At 37.4% G+C, this 24,560-nt stretch overlaps 1 protein-coding gene across 1 annotated transcript in view; it reads right to left on the bottom strand.

Annotated features, from left to right (window-relative positions):
* The window catches only part of HACE1 (HECT domain and ankyrin repeat containing E3 ubiquitin protein ligase 1), a 50,203-nt gene that overhangs the window by 12,522 nt on the left and 13,121 nt on the right, over positions 1-24,560 (bottom strand). The window contains exons 9-18 of the mRNA XM_009327930.1: positions 23,538-23,644; positions 19,454-19,700; positions 13,147-13,484; positions 10,112-10,180; positions 9,350-9,437; positions 7,473-7,584; positions 7,284-7,381; positions 7,003-7,090; positions 5,724-5,873; positions 110-306 (exon numbers count right to left, since the gene is read on the bottom strand). Coding sequence (XP_009326205.1) covers positions 110-306; positions 5,724-5,873; positions 7,003-7,090; positions 7,284-7,381; positions 7,473-7,584; positions 9,350-9,437; positions 10,112-10,180; positions 13,147-13,484; positions 19,454-19,700; positions 23,538-23,644 — 1,494 coding nt within the window. The remainder of the gene's footprint in view (positions 1-109; positions 307-5,723; positions 5,874-7,002; positions 7,091-7,283; positions 7,382-7,472; positions 7,585-9,349; positions 9,438-10,111; positions 10,181-13,146; positions 13,485-19,453; positions 19,701-23,537; positions 23,645-24,560) is intronic.

Raw genomic sequence — 24,560 nt, 5'->3', positions numbered from 1 at the left:
TTTTGTTTATTTCCTTCAAAACGGGTATACCATTTACGCTTCCAGTTATTCAGAAAGTCAGTCCAATTGCTTTTCTTCTCTCAACTTCTGAATAAACCTGTATACTCACCTTGTTTTCCTGTGTAACAAGTATACTTGCACCCCCTGGCTTCAGTGGCACTTCTTCCATTGCTCCAAACACATCAGTCTCAACAGAGAAGGTCAGCTCTAAACCCAGATCACTGATATCATTATCTAAAATCCACTGCAAGTTCTTTGCATACTCTGGATCAATAGATGCTACATCCTGATAATTTACAGGTATACCTAGAAAAAACAAAGAGACAAAACCCCCCAAATAAATAGGATAAAGCAAAAAGGTTCTAACTTAATATATGGTAGAAGATTGCCCTCTAGAGAGAAACCAGAATAATGCAGTAATAGGAAAAGGGAGACAGGGATTCACCATTACTAACTACAGCAGAACTGTACTTACTACATTTTAAAAGTATTAAAGAATCAAGTTTCCTCTGTATGTTTTTCTTCCCAGTGAAGCAAATGGCATATCACTTGAGCAACAATGATGTGCACAATTTTAGCTCGCTAATGGATTTCAGTAAAAGCATCTAACCATGAAGAACATACAATGTTAAATGAGTTTCCTAAAAAATCTTAAAGTTTTCTACGTAACTTTTAGAAACACAAATATCATTTTTCTATACAATAATATCTTTTCCCCCAGAAAATTATTTAGAACTGGGGGGGGAAGGCAACCTTTCTGTACTTAGAGAACTCCTTCGCTCTTCAGTTTTCTTCTTTTTAATCATGTTTGCTATGAGACCTACTATACAATTGAAAAAAATTATAGGAATTTTACATTTTCAAACTGAACTTGTAAGTCATTTAGAAGCATTAAGAAGAGGTTTGCTAGAAGTTTGACTTTTATCCAAGAATAGAAACTGCTTATTTACAGCCCCTTCGCAGACATGGCACTCAAACAAATTTGAGTAAATGTGCCCAGAACAAGGTGACCCTGACTTTGCGCAAGAGAACTACCCTCTTCAGTACACAAGAAAGCAAACCCCAATTACTTCAACTCTGTCATGATAAATACTTTAACTCTACCAAGACAGATAGATACCTGGGAAAAGGGACAGGGGGTGAGAGTGGTAGCAGGTTTACAGAAAAGCAAGTTATCGGGAAGTACTCTCTTTGCTTCACCATCTTCTGTGCATTGTGAAGGGTGCCCGTTATTAGAAGTCTTAGCACACTATGGTCTGCAGAAGCAGTACCCCAGAGTAACACAAAATTCAAAGGTTAGCAGCCGGTGCGAACATGTGAGTACAAAAACTGTTACAGTATCTCCCTGGAAGAGCTGACTAGTGCTGAAGTGGTGTGTACACAAGCTGTAAGGCATTGTTTTTCTAATAAAATCAAGCAATGCTCCAGTTTAAGAGAGGGATAGGTAATTTACTAATGAGTTTTCACTGTCATCTCTCAAAAAAAAAACCTAACAATTGTCTAGTAGTTTCTAGAGGACTTCCACTTTTGCCAACTAGTAAGCATATGTGCATTTCACATATGAAATGTGGAAACAATTATGTCTCAGAGATATAAGCAAAACATGTGGGAAAAGGAGACTGAAATGTAGGAATCAGAGACTCCGTTAGAGAAGAAACTGAACTGGAGCGTTACAATGAGACTACACTCGTAGTTAGCATGTTGTGAGACCAAAGCACTAAGCTCACTCATTTGCTTGACAGATGTTTTACCAATCAATAGACTCAAGCCAGACAGTTATAAAGAAACTCCGTCAGATTTATCAGGACAAAATTTGAATCCCATGAAATACTATGTATCTTTCTCTTGCTACACCCTAAAGGCACCTGTATTTTGAAAAGGAAATCTATCTTAGCATAATTGTGATAAACAGGTATTTCTGTGCAACAGAGAACTTCAAAGAGATACTACAGGTAAGCTTTGAGACAAGTTCAGTAAGTATTCAAGGATTTAAGGCCTCCAGCTCAAAATACACTGACCCAGAAATTAATTTTTACTTTTGTTTATGCCATTTCAAGGAGTATTTTCTATTATACTGTGAAAGAGGGGACTTAAGTCTAACAGCAGATAGCACAGTTAGGAATTTATCTGCTACATGTCTTTGTGGGTTGGAGGTGGAAGTTTCCTTTTCCAAACAGAAAAGTAATTGGCTTCTTCGAAAAAATACAAAGTAAGTGGACAACAGCCCTAGTGAAGTTATTTTCTCCTTCCCTGTTTAAGCAGAAGGCAGACTTAGAGGAAGTTTGAGAAAAAGAAACCTAAGAGGCCTTATTAACTTCTGACTGTATTTCTGCCTCAGTTCTACATCCGTAATACAGTGCAACCCTAATAAACATGAAGAGCTATGGAATCATGTTTGATTTCACAGCATACAAAAAAATCATGCAAGCTACATATCTAACATCTTATAAAGCACATTAGTTGTGTGTTCCCTGGGTCATCACTTAAGTTGGTGATCTTTCCTTGCCTATGAGATATTGTCGCAGAACAATCTCAATTCAGCACAGTGAAAAAAGGTGATGCACCCACCTGAGTCTCAAAAAAGTAGCCACATTTGTTCATACAGGTTTCGGCTTCTAATTAAGGCACTTCTACGTCATGTTTGTTGACTAAAGAGAAGAGTTCCTTTGAAAGAGCTTCACACTGTTCCTCAGATACAGGAGGTCTTGCCACACAACTGGTGGATTCAGTGCCATCAACAGGAAAGGCTACAGAAAGCAAGGATCTCGGTGCAAGGTGAGAAACCGAAGGAATGGAAACAGTCTCAGGCTTCAAAAGATTTCATACTCCATTACTTAAGGCCTGACAAGTAGCTGAAGGGAATCTCTATATCTGTAACCTGGTAACTTGTATTTGGCATGAACAACAGTTAGCATAACCCATAGCGGAACCTGAAACAAAAATAAAACAAAAGCCCCTCAGGAGCATCTGCTGCTGTGCAACTTGGGTTCCTTGAACACGAAAAGAGGAGATGCACAAAGCTGAGGGAAAAGGCCTTGGAAAGGTTTAAAGAAACCACTGTGATTGAGGCAGAAAAAGCAACCACCTTGGGAAGCGGAGGTGTAATTTTTCCAGTTCTCTGTGTCTGGTAAGTAACAAGTGATAAAAACATGTGAACCTTTTGAACTTAAAGACGTTGAATGTGCACAAACCTCTAGAGAGTTCCAGGATGCCTGTTCAACAGCATGACAAGACCTTACTAAGAGGGACTGGTGAGATCTTACTAACAGAGATTACGCACTGCTGTTTCATTTGCAACAGTTACTCTAGCAAAATGAAAAAAAAAAAAGCAAATAATAGGTCATCTTATCAATTCAGAAACCAACAAATCCAGTATATAATCACAAGTCAAACTAGAAAAGAACCCAAATGCATTAGGACTCATTTCCAAAAGAGGTGACAAGGGCAACACTTGATTATTCTCAAGGTGTCACTGAATAGCAGAAAAAGATGTTTTTCTCCTTTGTGAATACATCACACGGAGATTAGCCTGTAAGTCTCATTCTTCTGCTCACAGAGAGGCATCTCTTTATGTCAGAGGCCAACCCTTACCCAGAGTGCCAAGTTGTGCCACACAAAGATATGTCTACTTTGGAACCGCTTTCCTACGTGAAGATCAGTGAATAGGGAAGCCCAGCGAGGCATTGCCAACATGGTGCTGCTTCAGATTGGCTTTCCTCCATTGCCTCTCGCCCAGTACACAGTCACTCTCCTGCAGCAGAAAGCAGGACTGAGGGAGAGAAGTAAAATGAATCCCTTTGTCAAGAAGATCTTGACAAAGATGACTGAGCCTGCACCATCAACAAACTGCAGTAGTGTTCCCTGAACACTTTCAGGGAAGAGAACAGTAAATCTGAAGTTAAGAGTTGATCTGTCCTGGACTCAGCAAACATCACAGGAAGGCTGTAAGTAGACAGAATGATTACAGAAAAACAGAATGAGATGCAAACAATTCCTTGAAAACCTTGCTAGGTCTTAAAGTAAGGAGTGGTTCTTGAGGAAAAGTAAAACTTCTGACATCAAGCTATCTTATACTTCCAAAGATTAAAGACAAAGGTGATACCGAAATACTAAGGAGACACACGGGTTTTTTTGTCAAAGCAAAGTAGCTAAATGTTCTGCAGACTGGACATTCCATAGATAAAAGGAATCCTTGAAGCTCTGTGTACAGGGGTGGAATGGATAAGGAAGTTATGCTGAAATCAGCTACTGCAACTAGGTGAAAAGACTGAGTTCAATTAGTGGACGCAGTGGGGAAGACTATCGACGACCACCAGAGGACCCTGGAAGACCACCAATGAACATAAGAGCGCATGCGTTAAAGACTTTTGCATATGTTAATGAGTTCCAAGAAATAACATGAATATGCTAATCATTTCTTAGAAATTTAATGAATATGTATATTCTGATTGTACATAACTCCCATAGTTGAGCAGCCCAGCGCGCACACTAGGTGGAGCGATCCCCTGTGCGCCCGGCACCGCAATAAAGAATGCCTGCTTTCTAAAACTCCAAATTGAGTCTTAGAGAGTTTTTCATCTGCCGACTTACGGTAACAGTGGTAAGGAGTGGCTCTTGAGGAAAAGTAAAACTTCTAGACATCAAGCTATCTTATACTTCCAAAGATTAAAGACAAAGGAAATTCTGCATGCAGCAACAAAGGAATTTATGTACTTCGAGGAGTAACAGGAATGCAAAGGGAATTTACCCTTCCATCACATCTTCATGCAAGAGGAAAAGTTTTTCATGACAATGCAGAACAGGGGCATCATGTTCGACAATCAAGAGGCACAAAGGTTCTCAAAGAAGAGCGGAGAAGAGCCCTAGACCACAGATACCACCAGCTAACAGTGGTCCTTCTCTATTAAAAAGTTACATTTTTATAGAGACTTCTGACCAATCCTCTTGAATGCTACAGTAAAGCGTATGAATTAACTTTCCTTAGGAAGGAGACAGGATGAACCTGCATTAGTTCTGAAACACTATTTCAGGAAATAAGTAGTATTTGTTGGTGCGGGTAGACAGGGAGGTTCGCAACAGTATGGATTCACCTTGCTAAAACATTACATGACTGAAGAACTGCAGGCATACTTAAGAATGCCTGACAAATTTTTGCCAGAGTTGATAAACATTATCAACTTTGTAAGTCTGTCCTAAGTTAACTTGGGAACAATTATTTTCATTTCTCAAGAGTGACATCACATGGCAGGACAGATGAATTTCACAACTGTGATGCAAAGAATTGCATACACCACAAAAACAATTGGCTGCACTAGTCTGCCTTTCAGGCATTCCTAGTCAGCAACGTTAAAGACAACTAAATTATATGATTATGCTTTGGACAGATTAATAATGCCTTCCTTGTTTTTAATTTAAGATTCATATTCAAATATAAATTGAAAGATTAGCTATTTTATTAAAAGTTGCTAACTGTATAAAATTCCCACATAGTTTTGCTAATGTATTTCTGTATTTTGCAACTATAACAGTTCCCAAGAGAGGCTCAGACTGGAATAGCAATTACTGCCATATTATGTTGTGACTCTTATGTACATAAAAGATTAGCAAGACATTCATTTCCAAGACTTTTTCACTTTTAACACACACACAAAAGTAAAAAAGGAAAAGGTTTACTGCTTAGACAACTGATATGACTAATAAACAGGATTTTAATAAAACCATACCAAGAATATGTTTGTAGAATGACCTCGTGAAGTAGATGTTCACCAATTGCCTGTGATTCAGAGCGAGCCCCAGGATCTGGCCTGCAAAACGGAAGTAGTTCAAATGATCTGGATTTACAGAAGAGTTGCTGTTGGGCTGGAAAGTTGTTCCTATAAAATAAAAGGATTATCATGTTCCATGACTTTTTTTTTTTTTTGAAGTGAAGTTCGTATTTATCAAATACACTAAAGCATCTGAAACCACTGAAAGAGTTTTATTTTGGCGTTCTGGAAGATTGTTCAGGGTTTTTTGTTTACACCAAAAAGAGACATCAGAAAGAAATGTATTAGAATGTAATGACATTCTATTATTACAATGATACTGCTTAGCCACTCTCCAAGGCACCACTCTAAAATAATCATCATCAACGGTAATCATGATCTGCTAAATTTCATCCTCCATCTTACTATATTGCTATGTGCATTTTTTGCTCACTCTAATGGGCCACGCTTCTATCAACTTGTGAACAAGCTCAAAGGAAGGATCAGAACACATCTACTTCCTTTAATCTGGCTCCAGCCAGATGCAAACAGGAGACAGTCCAGTCCTGGTCTCCTTGGAAAAGACCACCTCAAACAGATGTCCCTGAACTTTTCCTTTTAACTTTCAGGAACTAATCTATGCCTCTACTGGTGACCGAATTCCTTGCCACTTCCCAAGACTCTGTAAGGTGGAAAGCAAAACATTTATCACTGGTGATGATGTGAAATCTTTTATTGATAAAGATTTGCTTTATATGAAGCACCCAAAAGACAAAAAGTCAAACACAAGGTAGACCTGTGGAGATCAACATCTGGGTTTACCACACAAATTAACTGATTGAATTTGTGGATTTCTAAAAGGAAATAAAGGAATACCTCCACAGTTCCCTTGCAGATGCAGAAGAAAGGAAAACACTTTCTAATACTGTTCTCAAAGTGCCATGTCCTCCTACTACCAGGCAGAAATACCATGGATTCATCAAAACCAACAACTCGCTCTCCTCTTACAAAAGAGAGAAGAAAATCAAGGAAATTCCAAATTAATAAAAAAATTTCAGCTGTAGTTATAAAAAAGTACAACGAATAGATGACTTCTCTCTATATATATATTATGAGATCAATTCTGTCAGTGTTACTTGTAAAAAATAGCAATCTTCTATTCTGAAACCAATTAAGTGACTTTTTTCTTGGATTATAAAAATGCTTTTATAAAAGACGACACCTTAAAATTAGGAAAAAAAAAAAGGCAGAGACATACCATCAGCTGACTGGGTAAATAAAGCATAATCTGGATTAACTATTTCACTGGATAAGATATCAAACCATTCACGCACCACACCCTGTCCCTGCATGTCAAAAGAATAAAACATATTAGTACATAGAACTTTCACTGCACAAAGTTACACTGAGTAACCACATCTTTCTTAATAAAGTATAAAAGTTATTTTAAATTAGGATTTAGTTCAAAACAATACTTGTGGAAGAATTAATATTTCCATATATAAATACTATAAAGGAAAATCATGCAATTTTACCCACCATGCCTTCTTCTCCATGAAATCTCACAGCAATCCCCTGCTTTAGTTTTGCACAATTTGCTTTAGACACAACTTCACAGCTACTCCTAAAAATAGAATCTAAATACAAAGCACCAATTAATTTTTTATCTTAATTCATTATATTTCAATGTATTTCAAAGATACACTAATTCCATTTATAACACAATACCTCTGTGAACCAAAAGGATGTCATTTTCATTGACAGGCCTGTGCACCATGTCCGAATCTGGCTGCCCGGCATGCAGATGTTCATAGAACCATTCACAGCGATCTTTAAATGGCTACAAAACAAGGGGTAAACCACATTATATAGATGCATTCAACTGAATAATTCCTCTCTCATAAGCATGACTGGAAAGTGGTTATGCATACTTCTCAATTCATTTTTGAGATGTGCAGAGAGTTACTCGGTGCTACTTCAATATGCTATACAGTATTTTGGGAAGAGGAAAGGACTAGACATGCCCTTGAGTGCTTGCTGAAGTCTGGTATGCAGAAAGACTGGACCACCAGTTATTCAGAAATAGCTACTGGAGTTCACCGCATAGGAGAAAAACAGCACAAAACTTCTTCCAGGGCAGGGAGGGAAGGAATCTAGATACAGAGTCAGTCACTGGCTTCTGTAACACTTAGTAATGTAACACTACATTACTAACCACAGCTGAGCACAGAAGCACAAGTGATATAAACAAGTTGTATTTGTAGTAAAGTTCACTGGCAATAAAAAACAGCCCAAAGGAACTAGAAACCTTCCAAAGCAATTCCTAGGTGAGAAGGTCCTAGCTTGTTTGACTCAGTGTTTAGATTGACATTTTGCTGTTCTGAGACAGGTATGACACAAGTATGGCCTCTCTCATCTATCATGATTCACAGCACATACTTTTAGTTGGTCTAACAAACAGGGTATCAGTTCTCAGGGTCTCTTTATTATTCATAGGTAATGAATTTCAAAAACACACATTTCAACTAAAGAATGAGTAAACAATACACCTATACCATGTCCTAAAAATGAAACTGGATTTCCAAAACCAATGTACATCTAAAAATAAACACACAGTACAAATAAAGCTTTTGGAACAGACCCTCCACAGTTATTTGGGGTGGAGTGTTCCAGTTGGTTAGAGGAATTTTACCTTTGTTTTCAACAAATTCTGTCTTTGACCAGAACAGTTTAATGTAAGGAACCTTTCTAATAGAGAACAAAACAAAAGTAAACCGGTGTGTGCTAAATGAAGGAGTTCCAAATAGCTCATTATTGCCCAAAGACCATCTTCATTTGTAATAAAACAAATACACAGCTCTGTCCCTGCGCTACACATAGACAATCATAATCTTTTAAAGGTAAGTGATGAAAACATGGCAGATGCTTAACACTACTGTGTTATGTAAAGCAGCAGACTTCCATACGGGGGTTTGCTCACTAATTTTTCCACTTAACTACACTAGTCTTCCCTAGAGTAACTCTTTAGTCTTGAATTCATGTCCCATGTTAAACTGAGAAGTGAGTTTAGGTTATGCAAGACATCAGGATTTTACTCAAAAAAAACCCAAACAAACAAACAAAAGGAAATGTTATGAAATAGAGCAAAGGGTAACAAGACAACATGATGTTTCACTGAAGGAGCTGCCACTAATTAACTACGGCCAAATCAACTAATAGCGGTGTATTTATCCTCTGGTTTGTCTCAAAATGTAAGTCAGTTAAGAAAAAAAGCACAGCATTTTAAAGCTCAATCTATTAGATGTGCACAAATAGATTTAATAATAGAAAGTTAACTCTGTTTAACTGAAAGTTGGACTTGTAAGACATATTTAACATTGGTCATCTCAAATGGACTTACACATGTATATTAAGAATTAGGAGTACAGAAATCTGGCTGCCATGTTTGTTTAATCTGATCTTTCAACATCCCAGATTCAGAAGCACTGGAGGTCACACTTAGTTCTTCCATCCTCCCCAAATGGATTTTTTTTAAATATTATTTTTAAACAAAACATCCTCTTTATATTCGTAGAAGTTGTAACTAAGCATCTCCTGACATTTACCTGAGCTTTTATGATGTGCATAAATCTGGACATTAGTTCAGGACACTCAAGAAGAAAATGAAAGTGATCAAAAATTATTTTGGGATTTCTGAAAGAAAAATAGGTTAGAAGCCTGTTAGTCAGAGATCTAATAATAATGCTTCATGATACACAAAGTCTACATAAAGAGACAATGCAATTAGTCATACAGAAAAGTTCCAACAGACTCTTCTATTTCGTAATGTTTTCCTAACTCTTGTTTCCAAATGACTTATACTACCTCATCCTTTGAGCATGGAGGATTACAAGCACCTCTCCAGACAGAAGCAAGGTTATAAACTGGACAGTCCCAGAGAAACTCTGGAAAAAGCCAAGTGTACAAAGATGGTTTAGACTCCTTTAAGAAGTCATTAAGTATAACATATTTGAGGAAGAACGAAAGTTTTTATCTGCGTCAAAAGGGAAGGCTTTATTTGGAACAAAGATGAGAAAAGAATCCATTAAGGAAATTATTCTGTTGCTCTGTGAAAAAGATTTTGTTCACGAAATCTCACAGAATCTTACAAAAGGATAACTTACATATGTAGAAGAGTTCATTTAAGCATGAGCTCTGACTCATTAACATGCACTCCCCTTGAATTTGGCGAGACCATTAAAGTGCATATGGTACATATGTCACAACGATAACCTAAAAATACAACTTAGTACGGAGAAAAATATGAGTTTGAATTATTTTTTTGGGGGAAAAAAGAAATTAGAAATACCGTATTTCTTGAAGCTTACCGGTTCACAAAACACTTAAGGACATCATCGTGTTTACAGACAAATTCTATAAAACGAGGCGATGTCATCCTGTTCAAAAAAAATCATAAGATGCTTTTGGTTAATGAAATTGAAAAGCATGCGAGTTACATAAATTGTTGCTTTTTTTTAAATAAAATACTACGCAAATAGAAACTGATGTTGTTCAACTAGTCAATCATGAAACGAAATACTCAGCAGCATTAAGATCTCTAATAAACTAATAGAAAAGGCAAAAATGCCAATAATCAAGAAGGCCAAGCAACCTGACCACTAACTGTCATTAACTACATGAACAAGAGAAGCTCAAACTAATGGAGATACACATTTTTCTGTTGAATCCTTCCAGCTTTCAATACAACAATGGAAGCACAGATATGGAAGGACTGATGTTATATGCACAATATACACGATACGCACGTTATTCTATACTCCTGTTCATTGTATAAAACTCCCACCACGTACCTTGTAAATTGTGGTAAGTGAGGAAAAGAGCCAGGAAAAAATAACATTACAAACTTAGCAAACTTAATAATGGGGGGGCAAGGTGGTATTTAATGGCTTCAAGAAGTAACAAAATTACTTGCCAGGCAAGCGTCTCATACACTAGTATGAAATTTTATTTTTTCTCATATATATATATATATATCTGGAGAACAAGGGAAGAATTAACATGGGTGCAAGTTTTACTCCATTTATTTATATCTATGTTCTGCATTTTTTTAAAGATAAATTCTTAATTGGATCCTTTAGCTTCAGCAAAAGCTAATGAATACTTGCAAACAAGAATAAAACCCTCTCATCAAGTGCCTTGAAAGGTTGTGAGAAACAGTACTTTAAAAAGTCCAGGATAACAATCCTGGAACTGTTGCTGTTCCCCACACCAATTTAGACAAGAGCTACTCATTTTGTATAAAACTCAGCTATTTTCCTTCTTTCCCTTACTCTATTTTGAAGAAACAAGTCTCACCATATCCTTCCTCTCATCCACACAAAAAACAAACAAGCAAATAAAATATTCCAGAGACCAAACGTAAACATTTTAAACACAATTCTGGTCTGAGAGATGATCCGAAAGTATTAAACTAAAAGTCTTCCCTGAAAGAAAATGAACTCTCTCTACCTGTAAATTGCCACACAAAGCTGTAAGATGCAATATACAGAGGGGAAGAAAAAAAAAACTTTAGCATACACTCATCAGTTTTGATGCTGAAAACTTGGAACATTGTATTTCAGTATATTAACAAAGAATGCCTAGATTCAATATCAGCATTTGCAGAAGAAAAGCAATCGTGGCAAGTAAAAGAAAATAACCTCAATATTTCAAATGTTAACCAGCATGAAATGCCATCTTTATTGTACGAATATTAGGAACAATGGAAAACTATGAGCTCTGTTTACTCTCCTCCATTAAACATAAAGACACTCAAATCTAAAATTAGAGCCATTTTAAATTATTTTGTCTGAAAATGTCATTTGTTATAATTTCAAATGTTATTTGGAGATGGCAGCAGTATTGAGTTACACTACTGTGCCACTTACTCCTATTAATATGAAAACTTCAGTAAAACAGAGTAAGTCTCAGATCTTTGTACTTCTCTACACAGTTCTGGAAAGCCCTAAAGCAACACAGAATTCAGGTGTGCTCTGCCTTACTTTCCAGCATCCCAGGGAGTTCCCCCAGTTGTCACCAAAACAGTTCTTACTCTCCTGGCTTCTAGGATAATAACTCTCAATTAAGCTTATGTAGTATCCATGGGAGTTCTCCCTAACCTGAAGCGTAAATTATGCATAGGGACAGACCCATTGGGCAAGGCCTGTCAGCAAGTCACCTGGACACAGGGAGACAGTCACCTCTCCGACTGAATTTCGGTATAAAGAGATAAATTGGTTTGGTTTAAAAAAAGAAATTGGGGGGCGGGGGGAATGTACTTAATCACTTCTATAAACGTTCCACTTTTCATTTGGCTGCTGTAAATAATACTTTACTGGCATTTTATCTTAGCAAGGTTTGATGGAGATTTCAAGGGAAATGGCTAACCAGCAGTTCCTTTTTCAAGGTGGAGTAAAATTAAAAGTGAAAGTATGAGGTGCTTGTGAAACGTGCTGATCCCCAGATCGTCTTCCAGTGTCCACAGAGGAGCGTGCCCCAGACAAACAGTACTGGCCAACTTGAAAGCTTTTATTCCACTAGGTTTGACAGAGAAAGAAAAACCCTTACAGTGGCTGGGAATAACCAAGAGTTGTCATGTAGTGGGAACCTTGCTTCCAGATTCCTCAGGGAGCTTGTAATACCACCATATTTGCCTAATCCTACACTCAAGAGGGCCAAAGGATCCTTTCCTTGCAAGTTCACAAATATAATCCGTAACAATCTTGGACAGACTAAGACCTCAGTGACAGTGGACACATTTTCCTTTTTAAACCAGACATTGACGGTATTAAATTTACCTAAGTTGTAGTGCCTGTTCCACACAAAACTATGTTTGTAAACCGGGGACAGGATTCCAAGCAAGCATTACTTTGAGATTGAACTCTCCTTGTTATAAACTTCTGCAATATAGCCAAACAAGTTTTGCCCCAGCTGTCATCTTCATACACAAAGATAATTCGCTTTTTTTTTTTCTGAGCTTATAGCTGTTGTTGAATAATCACATTAAATTTAGGGATGATTTCACATTAAGAACCAACAGCAAGAACAGCTAAGTTTCAAGAGATCAAAATTACATTACCTGCAAGTATACCACATGATTACAGAGAGCCATTAGACATTCGATATGAAATCTGCCCCAACGCAGCTATGTTCATAGGCAGCAGCACTACGGAAAATTTGCTGTGCTGTTCGGTGCCATTAAAGCGGGGGAAAAAAGCATTCAAATAATTGAACTAGTGAAAGCATTAAAAAGCATACCCTTGACTGTCACTAATATCATCTGGCCAGCACGAACATTCTTCCAAGAAAGCATATGATTTTAAAATGGTAACAGTTTAGGTAACAAACGGGATCCCCTCCTTACCCCTGAGGCATCTGACAGGAGCAGCACATATAAAATGCTTGAATGACAGCACTTAGCCTGTTTGCTGTCATGGAGATAACATCCTGGCAATCAGCACAAGCTTCCTGCTTCCCAGCAACATCGTATGTTTTCGACTCGCCAGCGTCAGTAGATAGCTCTTTTCTGCCCTCGGTTCCTGCAGCAGCAAAGGAAGGCATAGGAGTAGCATCCTGGTGATCTGGTCCTTTTTGCTTCAGTAAAATAGAAGTAATATTGGCAGAGTCCCTTTTGTTTTTCATCAGCTCCGTGGCTATAAGAACGAGCCATTCATCTAGAGAATGCCAGAGCAGTTCCAGCGGCTGCAATAAACACATGCAAAAACAGACAAAAAAGGAACTTGTTGACATTAGATAATATTAATGATGTGATAATCCTCTGAAGGCAAATAAATATCATGCACATTTAAAAGCTTTAAATGATCCTTTAGAAGTCATGTTAGAGATAAGAGTCAAAGACTCAAAATTCTGTACTTGTAGCCATAGAGCACAGAGAGAAAAACGTCATATAGAAGGAAAAAAAATCAAGCAGCAGATGGAATAAAGATAAAGTAATTTAGAAAGAGTGAAACACTGAACTATTTAACAGAGTTTGGCCTCACGGTTGTTACACAGCACACAACTGTCTGACTGCTGCAGTCAAGCAGAGAGACAATAATACACGTGTTGAGTTTCCAGAATAAGAGTGCGTCACTTCTTTAAGGCCCTGGTCAAAGCAGCTCCCTCTAACCAGGTAGATGGAGCAAACCCCAGACAACACCACTGAGATTCAGACTCATGCACATATCTTGCAAGATGTGCTTTATGCATAGTGTGAGCTCATACAGCTCATTTTGATAATACCCCAGACGTCTCAGAGTAAGGGTCACTAACACCTAGCTTTATGAAATAGAAACAAATATCAGCAGAATCACATATCAATTTTTAAAGCTATAGATTTTATTTTATTTTAATAAAGTCACTCTTTATTCACTACCAGCAGCTTAAAACCAATATAATTGAAACCTGGTACAATTCCATCATTACACATTTGCTCTGAGGTGCAGACCTACCACAGAGGAGAGAAAGGGCTGAGAGACCTGTGGCTTTCTCATGAGCATTTCAAAAAAACATAAGGGCTGACTGTGCTGTCCCTTAATGGTGTTTAAGGGGACGCTTCACAAGCATACAGTCTAGTGAGCGCGGGGATATGTATCCTACAGGGAGGCAATTCTGACTCAAGTCTTTCATAGCATTCCAAAAGTAAGAGTGAACTTCTAAATGCACTCCTTTTTCCATATAGTACTGTTGCATCAACATTTTTCACCAATTAAAGCATTCAAAGACTTAGCAGATACTGAAAATTTTGTTCTCATCTTCTAAAGTTGCCTTTAAGAATTAAGAGCTGTTCACAGCACACTATACCATAAGTCTACAGTATCTGGAGCACTGTCAGTACACCTAATAGTGACATGCTCTCAATATACAATAAATTACTTCTTGTAAAAGTTGTATATTAAAAAAATCTGTTGAAATATACCATTAAAAAATTTACCATTATGCTTCCATTTTTTCCCCAATAAGAATTTCAGGGGAAGCCAGCCTGATCTCCAAGACTGGTAGGCTTTGCTCAACATACTGTATGACACTCACTTAATCCTTGTACTCCCGGTGACCACACATTTCTCTAGACGGTGATCTGAATACCTCCAGTGTGGGTACCATTTTCTACATAAATATCTGCCATACAGGATCAAGTTAGGTCTTTCCAAGACCTACCTGGCAAACCTTCACCACAAAACATAATGTAGAAAAACTGTCTAATGGAAAATAGGATTCATTGAAGAATTAAAATGCAGCTGTGTTCTTAACATGTAACTCACAAGAAACTAGGTAGTTATTTACTAGAATACTAAAATGCAGTTTTCTTCTCCCAAACTTTTCAATGTTTAGCTTGCCAGACACCGTTTTTCCGCTGCTGTCTTGTGTCTTATCTTTTATTTCCCACAGACTTAGCATGCCTTTCAGAACTCTTGTAACTGATTTGTTTTTCCAAAGCTAGTTTTTCCACAGATTCTGATCACAAATTCATTCAAAAGCATAGTCAAGCATAGCAAATTTGACATTTCCCTTTTTTTTCTAGTCTAACTTCAGGATATAAAGCACTCCTCTAAATATTGCCCATCACCTCCATATCCATGGCTGTCAGCATTTTATGTTAGCATCCATGATCAGACCTTTTCAAGTGTAGTATGGATATATTCAATCAAACTATTAGCAACATTTTTTAAAACTACAAGTCAGCATTCTTCAGTCGATTCTTACCATGAACTGCATATTGAACACAAACCTCCATTCAACCTTCAGTTTTCGTATCTCACTTTTCAGAAAAGTTTCTTTGGAATTATACATCTGAGTGATCAAGTACCGAGCTTTTACAGCTGCATACCTCGTCTCTCAAATGCAAGGATTTAGCTATGCAACACCTTCCTCTCTACCCATCTAGAAAGCAAGACACTAGAAATCAAACCCATATTCAAACTGTGACATTGGAGCAAAATCTTTTGCCAGGTGACAGATAGTTAGTCTTTTAAGACACAGGGAGCAGGTGATCACTAATTCATGAAGTGACTGTGTCACAGCAGAGAAGACAATTCTATTCTAGAAAAGAACAGTATCTGAAATGAGGGAAAAAATGTTACGGGCTTCCCAACTTTGTTCAATTAGACAGGGATATTTTGCAGCAAGTTTCCCTAATATGTCATCATACTGAACAGCAACTGGAAGGGCGGTACATGAAAAAGTAATGAATGTAAACCTGGTCAAAATTGCTATTCATAAAGTGTCTCTCTGTTAGGATCTCATTTGAGTTAGTAGTAGCTTGTTTCAAGATTGGGTGTCAAAATTCAATGACTATTTTGTTTCTTGCAAGATCAGTACAAGAGGATGTCTTAATTTGCTAGTATTTCCACTTTAAAGCATTTCAATAGGCCTGAATTGCCCAGGTCTGTAATGAATTACATACAGGGAACTTCAGTAAAGCAAAGATGGCCCTGTGATTTTCTTGTCCTTGTCAAGCAATAACATTCCTCAGCAGCCTCAGATCAAGATATACTCACATTTTCAATCCCTTCCAAGCTGGATTACAGTGACAACTCTTCAAAATATGTTCAATCAGTACACTAATACAGAAAACCTTAACACAGCATTAAGAAAAGAGTCAGAGGAAAGTTTTTCTTCATTTCTTATACCGGATAAAATATATTTTTGCACCAGCTTTTTAGAACAAGTTAAGTACATCTTTAAAGGTCATCAGGTACAGATCTATTTGGACCTAATGGGAGTGCATTCAGAAGGAAAGGAAACAATCCCTTATACCATGCAATAAAGCCTGATAATGTTCCTCCGCATATCCCACAAGGGTACCACCAGACAGAACTCCTGCCACTGCTACCCTCAGTCCTCCCCAGATAAAAGTTTCGAGGTCCATTCTTGAAAGAAGACAGCATTGAACAACAGATTAGCTTCCTATACAGTAAAGAAAGACAATATCTAGAGGACTTCACTTGCACAAATAAAGAGCGTCAAAGAAGTGGGTGGTGACCTGTATCACTTTCTCATGCTCTGGAAATTACTCAAGACCTTACATGGGACATGAACAAGCAGTCAGAGACTTGTTTTTCCCCATAAAACCTGTATCAGAATTCAAATTATCTACAACATTTATCCCCAACAACTGAATTCAAAGATCGGCAGCAAATTCCAAGTTACAGGTACTTTCCTCTAAAATTTTCAATACGGATCTCAAATTTAAAATCTTTAAGCCCCATGTTGACGTTTTTAATGCAGATTTAACTCCCGTTTTGAAGCAGCAACCTCTGTGGTTTCCCTAATAGTCTGTACTAACAGTTACACAGCCTATATTCAAGAAAACTCAAATAAAACAAAAACCAGAAAAGGAGCTCTTTGTCACTGACCTGCATGTCCCACATGCAAGTACTGGTACCAATGAAGGCATACAACCGCCAGGTCTTCAAGTAGCCTCCGTACCATTGTAATAATCTAGAGATATAATGGGCTTTTTCCCCTTCTCCCAAAAGGTTAAAGGGATGATCATAACCATGTTTTCAAGGAAAGGACAAAAAAGAAAAAGGGAAGGCAAGAATAAGAGAACGGGAAGTCATCCAATTGGCTCAGCACTATGTCTAATCTCCTGCTACTCAGTTGCTGTAAATTTAGGGAAGAACAGGCTAATCCAACCACAACTGAAGATTAACTTTGTGTTGCCAGACCCGTGTGCCCCATTCCCAAACAAGAATAAGTTCTCATCAGCAGTTTTGTATTTCTGAGTTTGAAATTTAAATCAACCTTAAAAATATCATGGACACAACAGCGGCCCTGATGAAGGGCTGCCTCGGTTTTAATACTTCTAAAATAAATAAATTAAAATAGCAAGCAATAATAATTTTAAAATCATCCTGAAATTTTTGTTTTGTTAGCTAATGCAACAGTAGTATATATTTTGCTTATTTATTAAAAAAACATAAATGTTCTTTTTACACAATTAAGAACTACTGATATTTTCTGGGACAACCATGCCAGTTGTGTAATGTAAGTCTACTGCACAAGACTTAACTCCATACTAAATTGAGAAACAATTCTTTCAGCATACAAAGTAGTTTGGGCACACAGATAAGTGATTCTGCTGAAATACAGTTTCCTCCGCAAACTGCAGTTGAATATTTCTGTTTGTTTTATAGTGAGTTCTGAAATTATCTGTAGTTGAAAAGCATGAAACATTTTTTTCCCTTTTTGGGCTATGAGTAAACACAAAACGCAAGGAGAAGAGGTCAGCTACTCCTAAAACCTTGAAGAAAAAGAGGTAGCAAAATATCTACACAGAAAGGTAACAGAATATCTCACTGCAGATAGTTCCTGTATTAAGCACATTTAACATCTGCTTGTTATTTAATCTAGTATATTTAAATCAATTTTCATTAAAACTGTTAGAAAATGCTATCTTTAATAAAACTATTCTTCTGATTTGGGTAGGTCTTTGTTTTTTGAAAATGGAAATCTGGTTAAACTCACAATGTGCCAGTCTAGCTCAATATATTTCAGCGAACAACTCTAAAGGACAATTATTACATTGCGTACTGTACAATGCATTACATTTTGCACACAGTATTTTTCACACTCAAGCACTAGATTTATATTAATAATATAAATCAATTCGCTATTAAAACTATTTTACCATCAGAAACAAACATTTGTGCTTGTTTTTTAAATAGTCTAATGCTTTCCTTCTTTCCAAGAGAAGAAATTTAAACAAAAACTGAGCTACTTAACTAAATATAGCTGGAATTAGAGTATCATCTTTCATGACCTTATCAATACAGCTCTGTCTTAAAAGTCATTAGAAGTAACTTCATGAACACATATCATCAAATAAATGCAGTAATTTCAAAATATTGTTTTCACAACACCCTGGAAGAAGTGCAAAGGTTAAGTAAAATTCTCATGTAATCACTGGCATCTAAATTTGGTGATATGAACTGTGCCATGTAAGACTATGGCAGAAGATGGGGTAAAAGAGACTAGCCTTCAGTTCTCATTATTTAAGTGCTCTGAATAGTATGTCAGTTATATACCCAATGCAGGTTGAGTGGCACGCAGGAAAGCAGGACTGCTTTACAGAAAGGCAAGCTATGATTTTCTACAGAGGGATTCCACAACCAACAAGCGTAAAAAAAACCTTCAGAAATTAAACATCTAAATGGTAAGCACCTAAATCAAGTGTTTGAAAACAGCTATAAATCAATAACCTTGCGAGGGTAGTAGTAAGCTGGTATGTTTAAAGCATGTAATAGTAAAATTCAAGAACTTGGGAAAAAATTTCATGGTCACAGTGAAAACAATGAACAGATTAAGAATTCAATTATTTCCATTTATCTTGTGAAGTTAAATAAAACTGAATGATCAGAACTCTCAATGACTCTCCAAATATCATTTTGAAATTACATTAATACAATCTATTATACAAATATTACCACATTTTGAGATTACTACACTCTTAAGTAACAGAATAGAAATAAAAACAAAGTTTACCAAAATCAGCTGGGTAACTAAACCTTCAACATCTAATAAACAATATATTAAATAAGAAATAAACAGAAATTATGAGATGAGATGTGCATCAGTGGTTAAATGAATCCAGCGGGAAAAAAATAATTAAGGCGAAGGAAAGAGGTAGGCTTAACTTAAGAAGGGATAGGGACATCAACCAAACTTACTTCCTGTTCATGAGATGTCTGATTAATGAATGCATGCTTTGTGAAATTCATCTCTTTAACGTCTATCTTCCTAACAACATCATATACTTTTCTGACCTTGAACACCTGACTTCTTGGAGTTTTATTTCCATTGTAGCCCATGTCATTTCCATTACTGGGAGAGGATGGGCCAATGCGAAAGACATGGCAAAATATCCTCACGATCCTTAAGAGACTCTTCATTTGAGCTTCATAATTACTTGACAAGCTGGGGGAAAAAACGGAATATTTAAGTTTCTTTTCCTAGATGAAACAATTTAGTATATTAAGGAGTAAGCAATCTAATGGTAGGGTCTAACACACATGCTGAAACAAACCCTAAGCTTTAAACCCTAGTGAATTTTAACTTTCATTTCCTGCACCAGCCCCAAAAGTCAAATATAAGCACTATAATTTTACTAACATGTACTCATGATTTTAACTAGAAGTGAAATAAGAACAGCAAGTTCCAGATCTTGCAAAATACTTCATTTATTTTTACGCACATGTACACTTGTTATGAACCGCTGGTAAGAAATTCAGCTTACTACAGTAAGGATCTCAACGTACGAAACAAATCGGGATATCCAGATGAAAATGTTTTTCAATCCAGAAAAGATAGCATCCAATGGTAAAAGCGTACTGACTAATCAGATATGCTGCCACAGCCCATCCTCACCCAGCTATTATCCTAAATGCTCATTGACTACCTTAATCAGACAAGGGATCAGAATGGTAAAGATGCCACTACTTCTACTCAAGAGAAACATCATCTAAAAGATACTACATAAAAGCACCACTACATTATTTATTTATCCAACAAATATATTAAAAGTTTTGTCATCTTAACTGAACTGGCCAACACGGAACTCTGTACCAATACAGTGTAGAATATGAGATATTCATGAGTTCACGCACAAGCATAACATTCTCCACCAAATTCAACTTGGTTTTCTTTCCTTAAACCCCAAGTAGTAAGAATTCTTCTGTCTTGAACACGTAACAAAAACTGCAAGAAATTAAGACTTTTTCTACTGAACTTTACTCACTTCTATAATATTTATAAGTGAGCACATATTCAATTCTATCCTTAAAGTACTTGCAGCTTAAAAGCATGCTTTCTAACTGTAAGATCAGTATACACCAGAAAACTGACACCTTAGAGGATGCTGTAAACCTCTGATGCAATTAATAATCTGTTAATTCACAAATCTGAAACATAGCTAGTTGTAACATCACAGTACTTTTATCATGACCTCACTCTCCCTATGGCATGGGTAAAAACAAAAGACATTTGTTTTCAGCACTACATTTTAATGACTGCCAGTGAGGTGTTCATTTTGAAGAGCCATATACAAAGAATTTTACCAAACTGATATACAAAGTATGAGTTTCTTGTCACAAGCTAGACTCGAACTAGAGAAGCTTTCAGTAAATTGAGACAAGAAAGGAACACAGAGTAAACAGTGTAACACTAGGAACATTAAGTCTTCAACCAGGTAATGAAAATCACCTGACTAGCAGGCTGTAATTATGTTACCAGAAGCTCTGGTCACAGCCACAAATTAGCATTTGTAAAATCTTTGCTTATATACCAAAATAATCTATGAATACAAGAAGCTAACTCAAGAAGCTAACTTAAGCACTGGAAAAAAAAAAAAAAAAAACCCCAAACATTTCAATTGAGGTTTATCATCCCTCAGCAGCAGTGTTTTCCTGGCGAAATTTCAGTTTAAGTCTCCTGGTCTCCCGGAAGAGGGCCCACATATATAGGAAAACACCTTAAAGCACTTTTAATAGTTTACTGAAGCTTTTACCAGCATGTTTGTAAACATTCAGCTAGGCTCAATCTGCCCCAGCAAGACCAAATCATGTCACACTACAATTGTTTCTTGGAAAGAGGAAACACACAAGGGAGGTAATCCTAACTGAGCAGGCTCTTTGCTGGTATTCAAGGCAGGAGTCCTCAGGCAGAAGCTTCGTGGCACTCCTGGCTACCTGCTAGAAGCGTTACAAAAACAACTTTTGACACTTTTGAACTAAACACAAAAAACCCCCAACAGCAATGGGCTGCGGGTTAGCACCCAGGAAACTAACAGTGATGATATTACTTCAGCCATGCAAGAATATCATTACTGGAGGTTTTAATGTACAGAGTGCATTTTACATACTATTTGTTGGAAGGAGGAGAAAGAGGAAAGAGGCCCAAGCTCGGAGGTCTGTATTCACCAAGTACTACCTTCATCCTCATTATGTTAATAAACTGAGAAATACTTAGCTGAAGTAGAGATTGAAGCCTCTGACAGGGAACAGAATTGGAAAGAACAATCAGAGACAGTTTTTGTGAAACTGTATCTTGTAATAGAAAAAGAAAATAATTCCATTTCCCTTGTGACATATTACAAAGTACCAAAGAGAAGTGGACCAATAAAAGCCCACAGGACACCCTATGTATAGGCATCTCTGGAAATGCCTGCCCATCCAGCGCAATGCAAAGCTTCCAACTTGCCTTCAGCCTCCGCTAGTCAACCCACATGAGCGGTACAGGAGTACATACTGGCTCAAATTCAGAGACAGTACAGGCACACAGATACTGTTTCTACAGCCATACTAAGGGAACATTGCTCAATACAGAGGATCAATAACAGCAATAAATCAAATCTAAACACACAATCAGTTTAATTTATCTCTGAAGATACTGAAATGGAAACAAATACTGCCTCATGTGATCTAATCCAGCTACGACGACTTCTGATGATGTCCCCATACAAAGCAAGTTTGAAACCCTTTCCTGCAGAACGGTTTTACACTTTATCACAGTTTATTTGTGGGAGATCTATTGGCTCTGATGAAGTCTGGAGACAACTTGTAACACATTCCTTTTAAGCCAGTTACACAATGAAGCCCAACAACAGCTAAAGTTCTTCAAAAAGTTATCTTTGCAGCAACAAAATGTCATAAATATGTCTATGCACTTTAATCCCAAACACTCGAGGGGTTTCAGTCTTTTACGTTCATTCATTGAGGCGAGCACCCATTGGAACAAGACTGTGATTAATGGTGTCATGAATTTCCTAGCATTGTCTAGGAGTTCTGACCTGTTATCTACAAGCTCCATCCAAATTTAACATAACTGATAGTCATGATGATCTAGAACTACAAATATATTATTTAGTCTCCATCTAACTGATGGGCTCCTCGCACCCCAGCCCCAGTTGAAAGAAGCACACAGTCTTATTACTCTACAACATATGCTGAGAGGCTTCTCCAGTTACAGAACACCCTTAAACCTCTCTTTTCCAAAAAGCCACCCAGAACACGTTAGTAAGGAACTCATGCTTTCAGGCTCTTGACCTCTTTCAGTAAAGATGTTCTTAGCTTCTAGTAAAGCATAAAGGTTAGAGCAAATTCTGCTAGCTATTTAACACAGTAAAATGTTACTGGTGTTCCAGCAAATTACAGATGAGGTGTTTTGCACAAACTCCCTCAAACAGATGCCACAAAAACTAGGAAAGCATACTAGGAAAATATGCTTGCCTATTTTATGTGTTTCCCCAAGTAATCACTTTTCGTGCTGCTAAGACAGCACACTGATAGACAGAATTTTTGGTCTCATATATATTAGTAGCCATGGAAGGCAGAGCCAGCAAACATGAGACAAGTATCTGAAGTAACAAAACTCTCCTCAAACATACTAAGAAAGCACGCAGAAAGTAAAGATGTGGAAGAGGAGAAAAAAAGAGAGGGGAAAAAAAAAAGGAATGATTGATGGTTGGCTAAAAAGCTTCCCTTCTTAGAGCTGACATAGCTGAAGTAACCAAACAAAAAATACAATTCCCTGCAACTCAAGCTTCTAGGCACCAGCAGCTATACAAGGACACCAGCTTTCTCTCCTGAAGTCCTTGTGAAGACAGTGATCTAAACAGGCACTGTCATACAGAAACAGATTTGAGATCCATCTACTCCAGCATGTGTCCAGCATCAGATAGTTTAGATTATTAAAACTATTAAGTGGCACTAACTACCAGGTAGCTTATCAACCTACTTATGACCCTCCCACACTTACCTAAGCAGTTTGTGACCATTTGTTGTAGCAACTTCAGCAAGACTTGTCAGGATTTTAAGATACTGGCTTTCGCTCTGCTGAGACAAGTGTTCCAGAACTTGCCGCAACTGATACATTAAAACAAAAGAAATTGCAGTGTCATGGAGCGTCAGATCAACATTAATTTAGAACATTATCACCCAAGTATTAATATCTAGCAATATTAACGTATGTCTATATTGTCCAACATCTAATCTAACCTCAGTTAACATTTCACTATAATTCACAAAGATTACTGAGAAGATATACATTCTAGTGTCAAAGTATGTACTAAAAGATATATAATATTACAGAATGCTATGAACGCTGAATGCTTAACCATGTATTATTAACTCATAAGAAAAAACTTATTTTCATCTGAAAAATGAGCGGGATACACCTTCAACTTCTGAAAGCTACAAGCATATTTTGAGTTCCATAATTTACCTGTCTCCCCAGTTCACTCCTCAGTCAGCTTATGACACAGTGTAAATGAACCTTGGATCCTAGAGTTTGCTCTCACTACCTTCATCTTTGCTCAAGATACCGAATGTCCTTCCTCAGTGTCCTGGTTTCGGCAGGGATAGAGTTAATTTCCTTCCTAGTAGCTGGTACAGTGCTGTGTTTTGGATTTAGGATGGGAACAAAATTGATAAGGCACTGATATTTTAGTTGTTGCTGGGTAGTGCTTACACTAGTCAAGGACTTTTCAGTTTCTCGTGCTCTACCAACTGAGAGGGCTGGAGGTGCACGGGAAGCTGGGAGGGGGCACAGCCAGGACAGCTGACCCAAACTGGCCAACGGGATATTCCATACCATGGGACGTCATGCTCAGTATGTGGAGCTGGGGGGAGGGGAGGAAGAGGGGGGACGTTTGGAGTGATGGCGTTTGTCTTCCCAAGTAACCATTATGCGTGATGGAGCCCTGCTTTCCTGGAGATGGCTGAACACCTGCCTGCCCATGGGAAGTAGTGAATGAATTCCTTGTTTTGCTTTGCTTGCGTG

This window comes from Pygoscelis adeliae, unplaced genomic scaffold (genome assembly GCF_000699105.1).
Source record: "Pygoscelis adeliae isolate BGI_AS28 unplaced genomic scaffold, ASM69910v1 Scaffold76, whole genome shotgun sequence".
Taxonomy (NCBI): Eukaryota; Metazoa; Chordata; class Aves; order Sphenisciformes; family Spheniscidae; genus Pygoscelis; species Pygoscelis adeliae.
The sequence above is the reverse complement of the archived record's forward strand: the minus strand, read 5'-3'. Positions and strand labels throughout refer to the sequence as shown.